We start from the raw sequence: 18,233 nt of genomic DNA, 5'->3' as shown, positions 1-18,233 counted from the left end.
AGGCCCAGAGGGCGTGGCCACCCCTGTTCCCCCCTCCGCCGCGCCGAGAGTGGTAGGAGCCGAGCTGGGAAAGCCTGGAGCATGCGCAGCGCCGGGCGGCAGAAAGACCGGGGAGGACGTTGAAGGGAGCGGGAGCAGGCGGCGGCGGCAGAGAAAATGGCGTCGACGGGTGAGGAGAGCCGGGCGAGGCCTAGCCGGGAGGAGGCGCGGCGGGGAAGCGGGAGGGCAGAAGGGGGCCGCACACCAGGCGCCCCCCGGGGTGGCGGCCCTCCCCGGAAAGCTCGGGGGAGGGAGAGAGAAAGCGGGCGGGGGGGCTGGTTGCTAGGCGGCCGTTGAGGGCTCGCGGCCTGGGGGGCGGGGCCAAGCGAGGCGGCGGGAAGCGCGTGCGCGGGGGGAGGGGGCGGTGGAGGCGCCGGGCCTAGCCGGCGGGGGCGGGGGGCTGGCAAGGGGAGGAGGACGAGGAGCGCCAGCCCCTGCGCCCCTCCAGGCAGGAGCGGCCTTCCCACTTCCTTCCTTGTCCCGCTTTGTACGCCGCCGGGCGCGCAGGCCGCCCTCCAGGCGGTTTGCGCCGCCTCCCCCCCCCCCCGCAGCATGGCTCTGTGCTCCTCTCAATCCTGGTCTGAGGCTTTATCATCCAAAAGCTTCATTTGCAGCTGCTGCGCCCCTCTGGCCTGATCGCGATGGTTGATCTCGTATATATGGAGCCTGCAAAACGCGCCATGACGACGCGAGCGAGGTCGGCTCTCATTGTCTTGTCTCCTGCTGCGGGGAGGTAGAGGCCGCTTTTCCGCCAGGCTTCCCCCAGCGGCTTACATAGAGAAATAATAAGCATATATAAGTAAAAAAGATGGTTCCCTGTCCCTCAAATGGCTCGCGATCTAAAAAGGGCTGTAAGATAGGCCGCCGCAGCCACTGGAGGGATGCTGTGCTGGGGACGGAGCGGGCCAGTTGCTCTCCCCCTGCTCAGTAAAGACAATCGCAAAAAGGTGCTCAGTTTAGCGCGGGGGGTGGTTTCTGGTCGATGGCCGCAATACATATCTAAATATCGATCTTTCTGTTTCGATGGTGAGCCGCCCAGAGCTATTGTATATGGGGCGAGGGGCGGGATATAAACACGCCACACGGTTTGAAAGGGTTAAGCTTTTTTAAAAAAAGTCTCAAAATAGAGGCAGCCGAAACAATGTAGAAACGCAGGCATGGATTCCCTTGTGTTTAATCTTGTGAAACGTACAGTCTGCGACCTGAAAGGGCACAGTTCTCCCCACACGCACACCCCCACTCAGCAGACCAAAGAAATAAGAGTCCAGGGTTCTGTTTACTTGGCAAATTTACGCCCGGCTTTTCAACTTCTCCCCTTCTCTTCCACCATTTTGTATTGAAGTTTGCAGCAGCTGCTTTTGCATTCTTTTGTTCATGGCAGTTGGTTTTGGTTTTTATTTTAGTGCAGGGAGGGATTTATATTGATTTGGTCCCATCTTGCTCTCTTTACAGCCCCCCCAACCCCCCCCCACCAAACCTTCTTAACATATTTCAGTTTATATGAAACGTGTTCATCTTCCTTTCCATCATTCAGTGATGCCCAAAATGGCTTAACACTGTGTGTTTCTATGTACACACACACACACATGTATGCTAAATAAATGCTTGATTTACATGCATTATCTCTTTTATTTTAAATGCATGTGTGCCTTTTGCATAATTAGCTGAATGTGATTTAATTGTGCATACATGTACAAGTGCACTTCTTTGATTCTAAATCTACAGTAGGCATGGCCCCATTTAAAAACTAAGCATTTTTTAAAAGGCTGCAGATCCTAAGCACTTTTGAAGTAAGCCCAGTTGAGCTTGCTTCTGAATAAATGCATAAGATCAAACTGCATGGCCCATTGATTTCAGGTGGAGAGTTAAGCTCACACTTGGCTACATTGCCCCTGCTGACATAAATGAGACTTCTAAGTGACTGGATCCTATGTTCTCTGTCTGTGTATATATAGTACTTGTGAGCTGTTGAGGATCATCTGGTCAATTTTTTTTTCATTATAGAGTGTGTATATAAGTATGTGTACAAATGCACCCTGTAATGTGCATAACTTTGTCCAGGACTGCACAACTTCAGCTTTTTGGCAGATGTTGGACTACAACTCCATCACCCCTGGCTATTGGCCCCTGTAGCTGGGGATGTGGGGGTGGGGTGGGGTGTAGACCTAAAACAGCTGGAAGGCCGAAATTGTGCAGCCTTGGGCTAGATGGTCCTCAAAAGCAGCTAACCATTCTTAAAATGAAGATAGGTAGCAATTTCTGTTCTTAAAAGAACTGAGCTGTTAAAATCAAGCAGCATAATAAAATACAACAAGTAGAGAAACGGGGTGGAGTGTGTGTGTGTGTGTGTGTGTGAAGTAAATATTGGTGAGTGGGGAAAGCAGAATAAGGCAGGCTTTAATAATTACCTAAAAGAGAGAGGGAAGGGGGAACGTGTCCCTGTGAAAGGCACTTTGAACCCATACACAAAGTACAGAAACATGTTCCTTCAGCAACAGTTACCACACCAAACTTAAGAAACAGCTTTTGTCCATTTTTATCTCATCCCCCACCCTCACCACATTCATTGCCCTGTTAAATCTGGCATTTAAATTGTTGTTTGACATTTTTTGGTCCAGGATGTATTATATAGACAGCATTATGTATAGGTAGATCCACGTGTTATATAATGTGCACAGTTGGTGCTCTGTGAACAATGTTAAACAATTTCTGAATGATTGGGAAGTTAGGAATTGTTGGTGTGTGAGAGAGATCTGGATAGTCAAATTGTAGCATGGAAAAGGTCTTAATGGAAGAGTGCTTGTGTCCTGTGGTTTCTGGGTTATTGAGGGTTTACTTTCCCCACCCTGAGTCCCACTTTCCTTGCATTCCTGAGTGCTGGAAGCATGGCACACTTTTAACTGTCCAAGTATTCCTGCCTCTGGAGGCTCATCCTGGCAGTCCTTATCAAACTAGTTAACATTTCAAGGTCATGTCATGTACTGTACCTTTACATGTGTTAATTGCTTTTCTGGTTACAGCATTGGAGTGTGGCAAGAAGGCAGACTGGTTGCTTTTTAGATTTGGTTTTGTGATGCAGTTTGAGATGGATGAATTTAGCCCTATTCCAGTTAGAGATACTAAGGGCCAGGCATAATGGGAGAACCAGGAGCTCTATGTTGAAGTGGAATAACCTGGCCTGGGTTGCAGTGCCATTGCAAACATGTGTGCTCCAAAGTGAGCCCCACTGAGTTCAGGAAGGGTGCCCTCAAGGTCACTAAGGCTATAAATGGTTGTGCGTGTGGATTGGAGTAGCCCAGAGTTAAGTTTACCTTGCCTAGTTGAGGCAGACCTGTGGCCTGCCTCATAAAGCCTCCTGCTTCTTAGCTGGCACATTAGAAAGCAGCACACAATTATTGACTCATGGAGATAGAAACTGTGCCCTCTGGTATGTCAGCTATGGTGTAGTTGTAAAATGAGTGTCTTGATTGTAGCTGGTCTGTACATTTTGGCAAGAGCTCGTTTTCTAGTTTTCCTAAAAGGCACAATCCCAGGCCAAAAGTCAGCGGAAGACTTTTAAAGACCTGCACTATTCAAAAAACTGAAGCCCAGAAAGATAAATGGAAGGAGCAAAGCTTAGTACAGCTTTTGTGTTGAGTTGTAGTCAGTATCTGGGAATCCCTGTGCTATAAGGATTTTTAAAAAATATATATTGTGGCTCTGTTTGAATTATTAGCTTACAGTTTTGTGTACACATTGAAATTGAGTGCATATCAACAGCTTTTTTACTAATTAAACAGTACCATGTTGAAAATGTAAGTGGTGTTGGTAAATGCTCTTCTCTTCATGTTGATTTCATGTTCTCTTCATATATGTGGCATAGAACAGGTTGTCTTTATACAACCATAAGTTATGTTGTGCTGCATTTATGAATACCTACGTGGCATTCTTAAGTCATGACTGTTGCACTGTTCCCTTGTGAAGTTTTGAGAACAAGGCCTCAATTCGGTTTAGCAGTAGAAGGGATTTTGCATAACTTTTGATCACTTTAAAATCCCCCAGTGTGCTGAGCCTTTTGGCTTTGGCTGTATCAAACTGGTGGAGTGGGATCTGGGGTGGTTAATTCTTGCTTGAAGGTCAGTAATCACCCACAAACTTCCTCATTTTTATAAATGTCAGAGCATGGTGGCTTTTGAAGTAGAACTCATTGTGCATGGCTTTGCTGCTGAATTTAAATTAGTTGTGGAACAGGCTACAGCTTTTAGGTTCCTTTTCTCAAGTTTGTGGCAGATTTCATTGTGTTGAGAACTCATAAATGAACAAATATCTTGTGCAGATTGCACCTTTGAAAACAGTTGGTGTATCAGTAAATATTTGATCAGACAGCTTGTGTGGTTGAAAACATAGGATGGATTAAATTTGTGGATAGAGCAAAACCAGTCATAGATCTTAATTGCTCTTAATTTCTTACATTTTGACATAAATGTACTTCTGAATTTACTTGTTGGTCATGCTTAGAATAAGAGTTGCTGATCCTGCTTTCTTACAGCAATAGAATGAGTGTGTGTGTGTGTGTGTGTGTTTAAAAAATCAATTAATTGATTCATCTTAAGACACAAATTTCAGGAAGAGATTTATTAATAGAACTGAAATAATTTGAAAAAGCTCGTATGTCTCTTGATTAGCAGCAATTCTTCTAGTTGAGAATATAAAGACACCAACTCAGTTAGATAAGCAAATAAAATACATTATTCTTATCCCTGGCTCTTAATTCAAAGCCTTTTGCATTGAGCATTGAGCAAGAAATTCTTGTAACTAGTCCTGCATGTTGTTATGAGGGTTAATAATTAGGTGACATTTCAGTTGCAGACCTTGAAGCGTTGAACAGTTGTTTCCTTCGTTCAGCAATTTGGAACAACTTGTGTTTCCTGATCTATTATTGATTTATTTGACATATTTTTATACCACCTAAACATACATCTCAGGGCAGTTTACAGAAATGAAAATTGGAAAACAATGCAATTTTTAAAATACAAAAATTTAAACACAAACTTTTAAAAACTGCTTTAAAAATTAACAAAAAGGCCTAGTTTAAACAGGTGCATTTTGAGCATTTTTTCTAAAGGCTGCCAGAGCTCTTACTGTGACAGGGATTGCATGCCAAAGTCTTGGGGTGGCCATCCCAAGTTACTATCAGACAAGCTGGTGGCAACTGTGGGCAGACCTCCCCAGGTTATCTTAATAAGTGGTGGGACTGCTCTCTACATTTGTATGTAGTATTTATCATTTTGAATACTCCTGACTTAAAATTAATGAAGAGCCTCTGATTTGTTACTAATATGCATGGTCATGATCTATAGTAAAATCCTTAGCTTATCGCTGTTGATAATTCTAAAGCATGCATTTGAGCATGTGCTATTTGGGCTAACAGCGTTGCCCATGTTGCTTGAATACTGATCCATTTTCAAAGGTGGCGTATTGGCTTAACCAGACAGTGTTCTTTGGATGCCACTATTGTGCTATTTTCATGGCGCCATGAGACCTCACAGAATTGACACACAAGGCAAGCTTTGCTCAGACACACACAATAGATGTAACTACCTGCATTTTTTGTCAACGATAATGTTACTTTTAATTGGGCCAGCTTCTGTTGTTGAAAAGCAGCACAAGCTGTCAAATCTCAAGGGAGCGAGTATGAAAAACAGAAGGGGCATAATTTGGAATCTGAGCTTCTATAAAGATGCATTAAGTAATTTTTTGCCACCTCTAATGCTTTTCTTCTCATCTTACCATCTGCAGATTATAGTACCTACACCCAAGCAGCAGCCCAGCAGGGGTAAGTTGGTTTCTCTGAAGCTTGTTCCACACACAGAAAATTCTCTCCTTAGTTAAATAGTCCTGTAATGTTTTGTCATCGTTCAGAGTTACAGTAAAGCACATTGAGCAGGATCCAGACTAAGTTTTTCATGACTGAATTTCACTGAAATGAATGGGCCTCAAGTTAGTCATGATGAAGTTCTCTTTTTTCCTCCCAGTGGTGCTTAATCATAACCAACTTAGTCTGGATCCTGCCTGTTGTGTTAAAGCATTCTGTTTTTAGTGGCAGACATCCAGATTAATGTGTGTTGAAAAATGTTCTGCGTGTGCAGCAGGGGAGGTGATTTTCCCCCCAGTCCTTCCTTTGCCTTGCTGCTGCCTATGCCTCCAGAAAAGACACTTTTGGGAGACATAGGCAGTTGCAGGGCAAAGGGAAGATGGGAAAAATCGCCCCTCCCTTATTGCACATGGGGAATGTTTTTCAGCATGGGCAGCATTAGTCTGGAGGCCAACTATTGTTCTTGAAAGTGATTATTGTTCAGTCATTGCAGTCTCCACCTTCACATTTCTTACCTTTTTTCTTTTTCTTTTTTTCTTTGTAGCTATACTGCATATGCAGCTCAGCCAGCTCAAGGATATGCGCAGACCACCCAGGTATAATAGCACAGAAAACACTTCCTCTGTGAAAATGAAAAAACACCACCATTGTGGCCTTTTAAAATAAGAATGGTTATTAAAATGGTATCTGTCTCCATGATCTGGAATATTTTCATCTGTGGGTGTTTAAAATAGTTTTTTGAAAACACACTGCTTTCCCCCCCTGTGCTGGAGCTCATCATTCCGGGTTAAGTACGGAGCATGCTTAGAAGACAGGACTGGTGTCATTATAATTTTAACTTCCTGCCACTGGGAGGTGGCTAGACACCAGTTCCAGTCCTGTCTTCGCTCGGAACGCGGTACATGGAGAGAGCTCTTTCTTGTTAAGCCTTCAGGTTTCAATTTTTTCCTCTTCCCCACACCTCCTTTCCCGTGTTTTACTTAAATTGATGGGAAGTAATGACTTAGGCCCTTATTATTGCAAATTCAGAACATCGTTTTTCTGTCATAATCAGACCAATTCAGCATAGTTTTCTTTCTTTGTTTTGGTTTCACTTCCCTCCTCATGGAGCAAGCACAAGCTGAGGACCTTTTGGGAGGTTTACCTTGTGGGGGTTCCCTGTCTGAAGGGCCCACCTTGGCTACACAGCCAATTACAGCACAGCCCGTTAGGGCAAAATTGCTTTCCCCCAATCTGCCCGGTCCCCCTCCCCTCGGGGAGGCGGCGAGGATGCCCACAGCGGCCGTGATTCTGCGCAAAGCCACAAAAAAGGCAAAGCACCTTGGAAAGGACTTGCAGCCTCCAAAAAAGAGAAAAGAAACCACCTTCTGCCCTGCGTTTTAGCGAACAACTAATTATTCAAGATTTATGCAGATGCACTAAACCCTGTCCAAAAACCAGCACAGCACAGAGCGGCAAAAGACGGGCAGATGGCCAAGGCCCTGCGGGCTCTTCCCTGGCACCCAGTTTATTCACCTTGGGGGTGATTGGTGTTGAGGGGGAACCGGCTGCTCCGCGCTGTCCCCCCACACGCCCCCACAGTTTTGGCCACAGGCTTGGCCCTATCTCCATCTCGGCCAGACAACATAGCACAGCCTGCAGATGCCACAAATGGAGCCCCCCTCCCCATGGAGGCTCTTCCAAGAACATGCCTGGATGCTCCTTTGGTACGTCTGAGCGGCAGCCAGCCAATACCAGTGAGTAACCCTGCAAACCCCTCTCCAGGGCTGGTCCTGACTGTTCCACCTGATGTGGGTGATTGGCTTAGGCAAATTATCGGGGAGGCTGTTCAGTCTTGCGCAACACTTTAAATTTACCACCTACGTTGCCACCACAAGACCCAAGAGCACCCGCTGCACCCACAAGACCTAGAGCTCCCAGAAAGCGGTTGTCCTCTTCCTTCTTGACTCCAGCCCAAGAAGGGAAGCCATTCCACCTTCTGAATGTGGCCTTTTCTTACAACAAAAATTAAGGGCCAAACGAAAAGAAAAATCCAGCATTGCTCCTCTTCTGCTTCCTTCTCTCCTCCAAAACACTCCCACCTTCCCCCTCCCCCATCGTGTTATACCTACCTTACCCCTTCCTGAACTACCCCCCTGCATTGCCCCCCCCCCATGCTTAGAGAACAGGTTCCTGTTGATCTGGCCTCTGAACTAGATTCCAATCCAGACTCACTACTTCACCCTAATGAGTGGCAAAGAAGAAGGGGACCTATCGGGAGAGGAGGTACTTCATCCAACCCTTCTTTCAACTTGCCTTTTTTTCATCCAATTTTAATGTCTTATTAACCAAAGCTCAGAGGGCCATCCACGATGTGGCCCCAGCAGAATTAGTTCCAGATGCTACGGATCTGGACCTAAACGTATTTCCCGCTGCCGACTCTCCATCTCCTATGGTTCGATTCCCCAGCACTTTCCATAAGGTCATGTTGGCAGAATGGCAACAACCAGCCACCTCGAGACCAGTAGGCAGTTATCCTCGAAATTCCCTACCCCAGGATGTAACCTCCCAATGCAGTACCCCGCATTGATGCCCCAGTCGCACAGTTGGTATCAGGTGGTCCTAACCACTCAAGGGCATGACCAATTACGTTCATCAGGGGATAGGAAGGGCAACACATACCTTTAAAAAGGTGCATGAGGCATTGGCAGCAGTCATCAAAGCCACTACTACCAACTCTGTCTTTGCCTGGACTTCTGTGAGCCAAAGAGCTCATAAACGTAGTCCCTTCTGACAATGTCAAGCTCCACCAAGGCATTAATAAACTGGCGAAGGCGGCAGCCCTTACGGTGGACTCTGCCCTGGACTGCCTGCAACAGCTTCCAGATCCTACAAAGTCCTATTCCTCAGGGCCATCACATCGGCCTGCAGAATCTGAGAGCTGGGGGCTCCGTCAATCTGGAAAGAACTCTCTCTTCCAGCCGGAGGCAGTGGTATTGAAACTAGATCCCACGTTCATTCACAAAATCAACTCAACCTTCCACCGCTCTCAGGACATCGTCCTCCCTCCCTTCTGCCCTAAGCCCATCCATAGCAAGAGAAAGCCTGGCATAGATTAGGTTTACGCAGGGCTCTGCACACCTATCTTCACTGCACTGTGGAATTTCACAAATCTGACTGCCTGTTCGTGTCCTTTTGACCCTCGTCCTTGGGTCTTAAAGTTTCTAAAACTACATTGGCTTGTTGGCTAAAGTCGTTCATTCATCAGCATTACTTACAAGGCCCTTAATCTCCCACTCCCAGGGAGGATTATGGCCCACTCTACTCGCAGCACCACAACCCTCAGTGGCCTTCTCTGCACAGGCACAGTTGTCTGCCATTTGCAAGGCCGCTACATGGTCATATATCAACCCCTTCATTAGACATCATAAAATCTCCTCCTTCCACACACCACAGGCGGCTTTTGGACGCCGGGTGCTCCAGCAGGTCTTTTAAGTACATCTCCCTCCCACATTTAGTCTGCTTGGGCAAGTCTCTGAATGATGAGCTCCAGCACGGGGGGTGGGGGAGGAACATTGGTCTTACCTGTGAAGGGTTCTTTTTCCTTGTGTCTGGAGCTCATCATGCCTGCCCAGATGTACGTGGATGTTCTTTCTCTTACGACTGTGGGATGGTACTCAAGTTGATCACTTTTGGGTGGAGTTGTCTCCTTGGGGCTCCTAGTTGCTAGTTTTTCTTTGAATTGGTCTACCCTTTGTATATAAGTTTGTTCTTCTATTCTCTTTGTTTTTACTTTTCTTGAGTTGCTTTTGCCTGTTTTCCCACAAGTTCTCTGGAAAGCTGTCCTGTACTTATTACTGCCGCTCCTCACTACACTCCTGGAACTGGAGTCTAGCCCCTCCTGGTGGCAGGAAGTTAAAACTACAGTGACATCAGTCTTGTTTTCCGAGCATGCTCCATATTTAACCCAGAATGCTGAGCTCCGGACACAGGGGAAAATAACCCTTCACAGGCAAGACCAGTGTTCCTTTTGCCACAACACTTATTTAAGAGAGACCTGTATGTAGCCATGCAGCTGCTGCTTGCCTCAGGTAAGTAGCCATGGCCTTTGTGGCAAACAGCTGAATGCTGCCTGCTTACACCTGTAGTTGCTGCCCTGTTCATGATGTTGGAGCACTCGCCTGTGCGCCTGCCTAGAGCGGATTGTGCTTCTGGTTCTGTCTTCTGACCTTAAACAGGAGAGAGCATGTGCCTGGCCCTCCTAAGACTGGGCTCTCCCCCCACCTCCTGGAAATGCTGCAAACACTGTGGGTGTTGACAGACGTGCAGTGGCAGCTTCCAGAGTGTTGAGCCATGGAGAAACAGTAAACTGCTGCTAGGTTGGCTGGCAGCCTTGGCGCTAACTGCAGTATGTTTGCACTTGCAAAGGAGACTCCTGGTCTCCTCCATACAGGGGACAGCCTAAAGTATTAAGGGGCTTTAGCGCAGAACAGAATTGTCTAGAGATGCAAGTTGCACAGTGTAAAGTGAGAGGTGAACAAAGTGTGATCCTTTATGTCAGGGATCTCCCTTTTTCAAGTGGGGCCGGGAGCCACTTTGGCAAAACCCCTTCCATGTGTGAGAGCCATTTCCCACTGTGCCTGAGCTCTGCATTTTTCTCAGTGCTGGGAGTCCTCTCTTGAGAGCTCTGGGAGGAAAGTGCTAGGAAGGGCTATGCTTCCCGGCATTCTGTGCACACCTTCCAGGATGGTGCTGGGGCTCAAGAGGGCTGTGTCTCCCTTAAAGGGATTTTTCTGCACTCAGCACTGCCCTGCACAGGTGAGGAGGGTCGTCTTTGCCTGGTGCATGAGCATTAAGCTCTGGCCAAAGCTTCAGTCAAGCCCAGTAAACAATTAGCCAGAGAGCGGCACTTGGGGTTGATGGGGATTGCCACTGTGCACACACACACACACACACACACACACACACACACACACACACACACACGGGCCTTGCAGTGAAGAAGACCACTTTATGCAGAGCAACCTGAGAGCTTCCAGTTACTTGAAAGTATATTCTGATTTTGCTAACCTCTACCTAGGTGCTTAGAGGTAAGAGTGTGTTATTTCACTACCTGTTGGCAGTCAGAACTTGGCCATTCCTGTGTTGCATTATCTGGGTGCTGGTCATTATACAGTGTGAATGACAAAACAGAATGATTTGGACTTATGGGACAGCCAAGAGCACTTGTTAGTTCTCTGCTGAATTCCTGCTGTACACCTGTCTCCACTTTCCCTGGTGCCTCATGGGTTTTGTTTTCTCATGGGTTTGTTGACCTGTTTGCTTTGGCAAGAATGCAAACATGCTTGCAGTACAAAATGGGATTTCTCAGTCTCTCTTCTGCTCTCTACTCCAGAAAACCGGCTTTTTGATCAAAATCTTGACTCTTGTGTAAAATAAATCCTTTTCATCTTTGGAGCAGGCCTATGGGCAACAAAGTTACGGAACGTATGGACAACCCACTGATGTCAACTACACCCAGGCCCAAACAACTGCTACTTATGGGCAGACTGCATATGCAAGTTCTTATGGGCAGCCTCCAACTGGTAGGTGTCTCTGTGTGTGTCTGTCCGCCCAATCCTCATTTTTATTACACTTTAGGAGACTTAAAATGGGGTGGGAATCTTTGTCATAAATCCACGTTTCAGATGAATATTATGAATTGCATTGAACTGAGGGATTGCCAATGAATCCTGCTAGCCAGATGTTAAAGTACGAATTGTCCTTTAGAATGAGGGACTCTGTCTTTGGTCTCAGTACTGAGGCTCTCTTTTGAAACCTTTCTATTGCTTGAGAATAAGAGTGTTTGCCTGTTCTGATGGTATGCCCTCTACTTCTTGTCTTGTGCTTTCCACAGTAGAAGGGACCAGTACAGGTTTGAATATCCTGCTCACTTTTGCATGGGACATGCTGTTCATCCTGTCTAAATTTGTGGTGTTAACCCTTTAGGCTTGGTCTTTATTCTAACAGAAAAACTTGCAATGTGTGGTCAGCACGGACCCCTTCAGTGTTTGCTGCTCATATCACTTAGAAGCTCCTTGTCTGTGTAGTGAGGATGCCATTCACGACCTTTTTCTGCTTATTGTGTTTGTACGGATAAAACGTGTATCAAAATGAGAGCCGCGGACCAAGGTGATTCAAGCTCGCCTGAGCTGTCTTTGCGGTTTCCTAAAGGGTGAACAGCATGATTAGATGTATTACTGTTGCAGCCACCATCTCTGCATGTTCCATGTTGTTGGGTCCTCTTTCAGACATCTACTTCAGTGACATCATAAATGCTCTGTAAATTATTTTGCTTGCGCTGTTAACACTGGAGTTCTGTTCATCCTAATGCTTTGTTTTGCTGTCTGGCAAATCGACATTCTTTGGAAGGATGTGCAGCATCCACTTGATCCCATGGTTTGAATTTAACGTGCATGCAAAGATATACTTGGCTAAAAGCATCACAGCTACAATTTGAAGTACTACCTTTTTTCCAAATATCACTGTATTGCAGATTGGGAGCTTCACAAAAAGTGTTAAGATAGTTCAGGTTGGGCATTTGACAAGTCAAATACAGTTGCTCCTTTATCATTGGAATATTTGAGTGTTTCTAGTATCTGCTCTGTGTACAGAAGGTCTCAGGTTCACTCCTCCTGCCAGAAACCTTGGAGAGTCGCTGCCAGTCAGTATAGACAGTATTGAACTAGATGGATCAAGGGTCTGGCTCAGGAAGTTGCCTTGTACCTTGTTTCTACCTGCTGTCTAGCCTGTTACATGGAACTCCTGCAGTTTCAACTTTCAGGCAGTACAAGGCAGGAAAACCAGTACAGGTTCCCTCCTGTCGCCATCAGTACAGGATTCCTTGCTATTCCACACTCGCCCAAGCTTGGACTGGGGGGGCAGAAAGGGTTGAGGACAGGACGTTGTCAGACAAGTGTGTTTTGGAAAGCCTGCTGGTGGACTGCATTTCTGCAAGCAGGCAAAATGCTTGAAATAGACATTTGGATCTTTAAATGTCCTTAGGCGTAGTGAAAAAATGAACTTAATTCTTCAGCAAAGCTCAGTGTTCTTGGCACTGTATCAGATATACTTGTGGATTTTTATTTTTTCATTTTCTAAATAAGGTTCAAGTCAGGGTGCATTTCTGATTTTGATACTCAGCTACATTTATATCAAAGCATTCCATTTTCCTGTTAGTGACTTTATAGGGATATTAATATCCTGATCATATACATTAGAAACGTGAATCTCTTTCTGCATGATGCTTTTGAGATCCACATAATGGCTAGGGTTTGAAGATCTGCTTTTAGATCTAATGGGCCATGCCCATTAGGATTTCTTAGTCCAAACAGCACATTTCCATTCCATGCCTCTAAACTCTCATTGGGGGCTGCTTGTCCCAAAGCACAAGCCCAAAGACTCCTTGGGAGTGTAGAACTGGTTTGCCTGGCTCTTTAGAACCCTGCCACTGTTTCTAAGCCAAAATAATATTTAACCTTTTAGAATGTTTGTTTACCATAACATTGATTATTTCTTTTTTTCAACATTTATTAGCCAGACTGCAAGAGAGATGCTTAGGGAGCAGCAGTCCCTAATATTTCTTCTATTTGTAATTGTTTGAATAAAGATGGTTGGCTAAATACTTGGGCTGGAATGCTTAATTGGTTAATGATCCCACCGCCCATCAGAAGAGGTTCATCTGAAGTTGCCACTGGCTCGTCTGGTGGCTACTCTGAGACGAGCCTTCTCGGTCGCGGTCCCAAGGCTGTGGAAAGTGAATTATTGTGATATCTTAACCTTACAACAAATTTTGTTGTAATTTGTATTTTTCAAATCGTAAACTGCCCAGAGACTTGGGGTTTTGGCAGTATACAAATATGTTAAATGAATAAGAAAATAGTTCAGGGGTTCTCAGCCTTTTCTTAAGTAGTGTATCCCTTCTGTCACAAAGCTTTCGCTCAGGTATCACCCAGATAGTGAGTGTGAGTGAAGTGGGAGGGGAGGGGCTATTCCAGTCATTGGCCGCCATCTACACTAAGTTACTCATGAGTACTCCCATTGAAATTACTCGCCCCGTTAATTTCAGTGGGATTATTGGAGGCTTTATTTTCTGCAGCCTTGTACCTTTTAGGTTACATTGAGCTTCAGCACATAGCCAGTAATCAGAGCAGGGGGGCTGGTCTTCATCCCTCTCCCTCCCTCCCTTCTACAACAGATACTCTGCTAAGGCCATGACAGCTTCAAGCCAGTGATCCTCAGATGGGGAACAAATAGCATGGCTGCAGTGTGGGGAGGCAGCAGGGAGCCCTCCAGGTACCCCCTTTTACTCAGTCAGCATATCTTAAATATTTATTTATTTATTTATTTATTTATTTATTTATTTTATAAAATCTGTGGATGGAAAACACCATCTTAAGAGTCACTGCCTCTTCTCTCAGGCCTTTTCTGAGAAGGCATCTGCTACAGCATGTACATCCGCTGAAAACAAACTGTGCTGTTGGCATCAGGTCTATTGCCTTTACTCAAACGCAAATTTAATTGTCCGTTCAGCTGACGCAGTTCTTTTTAATTGGGTGACAGCCCTAGCAAATACCAAACAGTCATGTTGTTTCATGTTCTAAATTAAAATATATTTCATGTTCTTAAAGTAAAGTTGAGATCTGTGGAGGAGCAGTTAAGGCATTTTCTCTCCAAATCTGCATTTCAATCTCTTTTTCCTGTGGCTTCAGTTTCCTGAAATTTGTCCCCTCCATTTGCACATTGCAGGTTGAAGGGTCATAATTTGGCACTTTCCTTGATTCATTTGGGGGTGCTGGTAAATCTTTCATAAATATTTACTGTGCAGAAATATATGCTAAGGGGGGGCGGTGTTGGGCTGGGGTTTGTGGGCGGAATTGGGTAATAGATCTTGGGTAGCTTCCTCTTTCAGTACAGTCATGTCAGGAAGCCAGTCAAAAATTCAGATAAGGTTATGCTTGCATGAAGCTAACCAACTAAGCTTACAGTCCCTACCCAGGTTTTACTAATAAACACTCAATCCAGTACTGGGATGTACTGTCAATCTTTCCTAGAAGAACACAGACTGAGGCCTTTCTTTGCATGTGAACTTGTTGCCTCTTTTCCCCTAGTTGCCTTCCTCTTTGATCTAGAGAGTGCTGGATATTTGGCCCCTGTTCGTCTTTGAGATACGGTCTCATCTCAAAGAACTGTGTTGCTCTGTTCCACACACTCCGGGGGGGGGGGGAGCATCCACTTGCCCTTCCTGCTTGTGTGAAGAGAGCTGCAGGTCAGAGGGGGCAGATGTTCAAATGACAGTAGCTTAGTTCCATCAGGGGTTTATGAGGCTGCTGGCAAACCCTTCTGTGATTTTAGACACTGCGGCTGCAGGAATGAGTGTAAGGTGGTCATAGTTTTTTTTTAATGCTCCTCCATACCTAGAAAGCTCCATGTGTGTAATATGCTGGCTCGTCAGGAAGAGGGCTACACTCAGTGATGTTGGTTTTCTGTTAAACAGAAAATTTTTTCAGTATCCCAAATTGTGATCCAGTTGATCGGATCACAGTTTTACGTGCTGTAGAAAAGAGCTACAAGTACACTGAAAATATTTGAGGGGAAAAGTAACGCGTGAAAGTATTTAATGTGTTTCTTTAAATGAATCCAAAGTGTTCTGTGGAATATTTTTAAATATTTAAAAATACACAGTTTCCTGCAGTCACTCCCCTAGCTCAGCAAAGGGAATGAGATGTGGCTCTGTGTTTTCTTGAAGTGAAACCAAAACTAATCACAGGTTTAGTTTTGCTTTCACTTGTAGTCCAAGTTGAAATAAGAATTTTAGCTTTGTTGATCTGCACAATCAATCAATTCAGAATTCATAACTTGATTTTTTGTTTGGATTATTGGGGTATTTGGTTTCATTTCTCCTCCCATTACAAATCAGAAGGACTCCCCTCAACCACCCCGGATAATATCCTGAAAAATATACAGCTATGAACCTTCCTAATTTTCCTAAGATTTTTAGGAATAGAAGAATACCTGCAAAAAAATAGAGTAGTGGGAAATTTTCCACCCCTCATTGCTTACTGTGCTAAGCTTTTCTTTGGACTTGCTTGTTCTAGTTCTACCAGGTAGAGAGGAGGCATCTCATAGGAACGTAGGAAGCTTCCGAATCAGCCCCTTGGTCCGTCTAGCTCAGTATTGCTACACAGACAGGCAGTGGTTTCTCCAAGGTTGCAGGCAGGAGTCTCCCTCAGCGCCATCTTGGAGATGTTGCCAGGGCAGGAACTGGGAACCTTCTACATGCAAGCAGGTGCTCTTCAAAGAGTGCTCTTCACTCCTGCCACTAAGGGGAATATTTCCAGAATTCTCGTGCCTCGTTTTGTATAATGTGCTCTAGTGTCGGTCACATTTGAAAAGTAGAAGCTGCTGAATATAGTGAAGCTGAGAAAAATTTAAATGTTGCAAGTGTGTACATAAAGTAAAAGTGTGCCGTCAAGTCAATTTCGACTCCCGGCACCCACAGAGCCCTTTGGTTCTCTTTGGTAGAATACTGGAGGGGTTTCCCATTGCCTCCTCCTGCACAGTATGAGATGATGCCTTTCAGCATCTTCCTAGATCGCTGCTGCCCGATACAGCGGGGATTCGAACCGGCAACCTTCCGCTCGCTAGTCAAGCATTTCCCCACTGCGCCACTTAAAGGTGCTGTGCAAGTGTATTTAGCGCTCCTTAATGTTAGAGAGCTTGGAGGGGAGATTGCTTTATCTCCCCCAGCTGAAGCAGAATTCTACGGGTAAGGAGAGCACTGCTGATTGATATTGTTTGGAGACTTAAAGTTCTAAATAAAGTAGTTTATTTAGAAAATCCCTTGGGGAGATATTATCTGGTGGGCCACTGTGCGAAATAAGATGCTGGACTAGATGGGCCTTGGGCCTGATCCAGCAGGGCTGTTCTTATGTTCTTATGAGATACTTAAAGGCTTACTTCATGCTTTGCTGCTAGCTACATATAGGAAGAGGGGAAAGGAGAAGAAGGAAGTCTGACTCTCCAGGTGAGAGAATGAAACCTGAGACTAGCAGGGTTAGAGGGGGAATGCCCTTACTGGCTGTCTCTATCCCAGTCCCCCTAGTGGTCAATAGAGTGGCTGTTGCTAACTTAGACGTCGTTGCCATCAGGAGCTGCATCTCCCAACAGTTTTAAGGCCGTCTTTCTACTTTGAAATGGGGCTGCTAAAACTTTTGTCAGCATGGCAGCCCCACTTAGGAAATAGAAATTGCTGGGTTACTTTGTGCCAGTCACCCTCTCTCAGCCTCCGCTGTCTTACAGGGTCCAATGCGGGGATGGCCATGTAGGCCACTCTCAGTTCATAAGAACAGCCCTGCTGGATCAGGCCCAAGGCCCATCTAGTCCAGCATCCTGTTTCGCACAGTGGCCCACCAGATGCCCCTGGGAGCCACAGACAGGAGTTGAGAGCATGCCCTCTCTCCTGCCATTACTCCCCTGCAACTGGTTCCTTGAGCGAAGGGCAGGAGGAGAATTAAATAAATAAATAGATGTGGAAGTCATGGTGTGTGTGATCTGGCAAGGTAGCTGGCTGGTCTGTAGCTGTCGCATCAGAGCCAGGCTGGGGCATCTTGGGGACTAACTGGTATTTTGACACAATGGATCTCTTAGAGCTGTAATCTTTATTTGTTGATGACTTCAGGTGCTCTCTGTGAAGCTCAAAGATCCTAGTTTTGTTAGGGTCCTTATTGCCTTGACATAATGTCCCCTGGTCTCTGTGATCTCAACTACATTTTGGAGTTATGGATTACGCAGGGCCTACAATCTGTCTGAAGGTAGCTCTCTTTGAGTTGATATCCGGAATGGAATTGTGCTAGCTAGTCCATTTTTGGTTGGTATTTCTAGTGGGGGGAGGCACCTCCTCTCCAGCACCAGTACTTCTTTGCAGGCGTCAAACAGAAGGTTCAACCAGGGGCCATAGTATGTCTGCTTAAGCATTGTCAAAAGAGATGGGAAACACAGGCGCAAACATCTCATGAATCTCTCTTTGCTTGTAGGCTATACTGCCCCAGCTGCCCCCCAGGCTTATAGCCAGCCGGTCCAAGGATATGGCACTGCGGCTTATGATACCACCACAGCCACAGTGACGACCACCCAGGCTTCTTACGCTGCCCCATCTGCTTATGGCACCCAGCCTGCCTATCCCACCTATGGGCAGCAGCCAGCAACAACTGCACCTGCAAGGTAACATACAAACAGAGGTTGACTACTTTTAAAAAATGCTTTGTGTTCAGAGACTTTCAAGTAAGAGTGTGCATGCATGCATGCGTTTCCCTGCCTTTCT

At 45.6% G+C, this 18,233-nt stretch overlaps 1 protein-coding gene across 14 annotated transcripts in view; it reads left to right on the top strand.

The window, feature by feature from the left end:
* The first annotated feature begins 25 nt into the window (after positions 1–25).
* The window catches only part of EWSR1 (EWS RNA binding protein 1), a 34,083-nt gene continuing 15,875 nt past the window's right edge, over positions 26–18,233 (top strand). Inside the window, exons 1-6 of one of the 14 annotated variants that reach the window (XM_053279229.1) lie at positions 26–169; positions 5,818–5,854; positions 6,438–6,489; positions 11,331–11,457; positions 11,772–11,786; positions 17,947–18,133. In XM_053279229.1, coding sequence (XP_053135204.1) covers positions 157–169; positions 5,818–5,854; positions 6,438–6,489; positions 11,331–11,457; positions 11,772–11,786; positions 17,947–18,133 — 431 coding nt within the window. In that variant the 5' untranslated portion in view covers positions 26–156. Of the gene's footprint in view, positions 170–5,817; positions 5,855–6,437; positions 6,490–11,330; positions 11,458–11,768; positions 11,787–17,946; positions 18,134–18,233 lie in introns of all 14 variants that reach the window. The other 13 variants (XM_053279226.1, XM_053279228.1, XM_053279230.1 and 10 more) reach the window with 13 other exon arrangements.

The sequence above is a fragment of the Hemicordylus capensis genome, chromosome 15 (assembly GCF_027244095.1).
Source record: "Hemicordylus capensis ecotype Gifberg chromosome 15, rHemCap1.1.pri, whole genome shotgun sequence".
NCBI classification, from domain to species: Eukaryota; Metazoa; Chordata; class Lepidosauria; order Squamata; family Cordylidae; genus Hemicordylus; species Hemicordylus capensis.
Note: the sequence above shows the minus strand (reverse complement) of the source record. Positions and strands in the feature narration are given on the sequence as shown.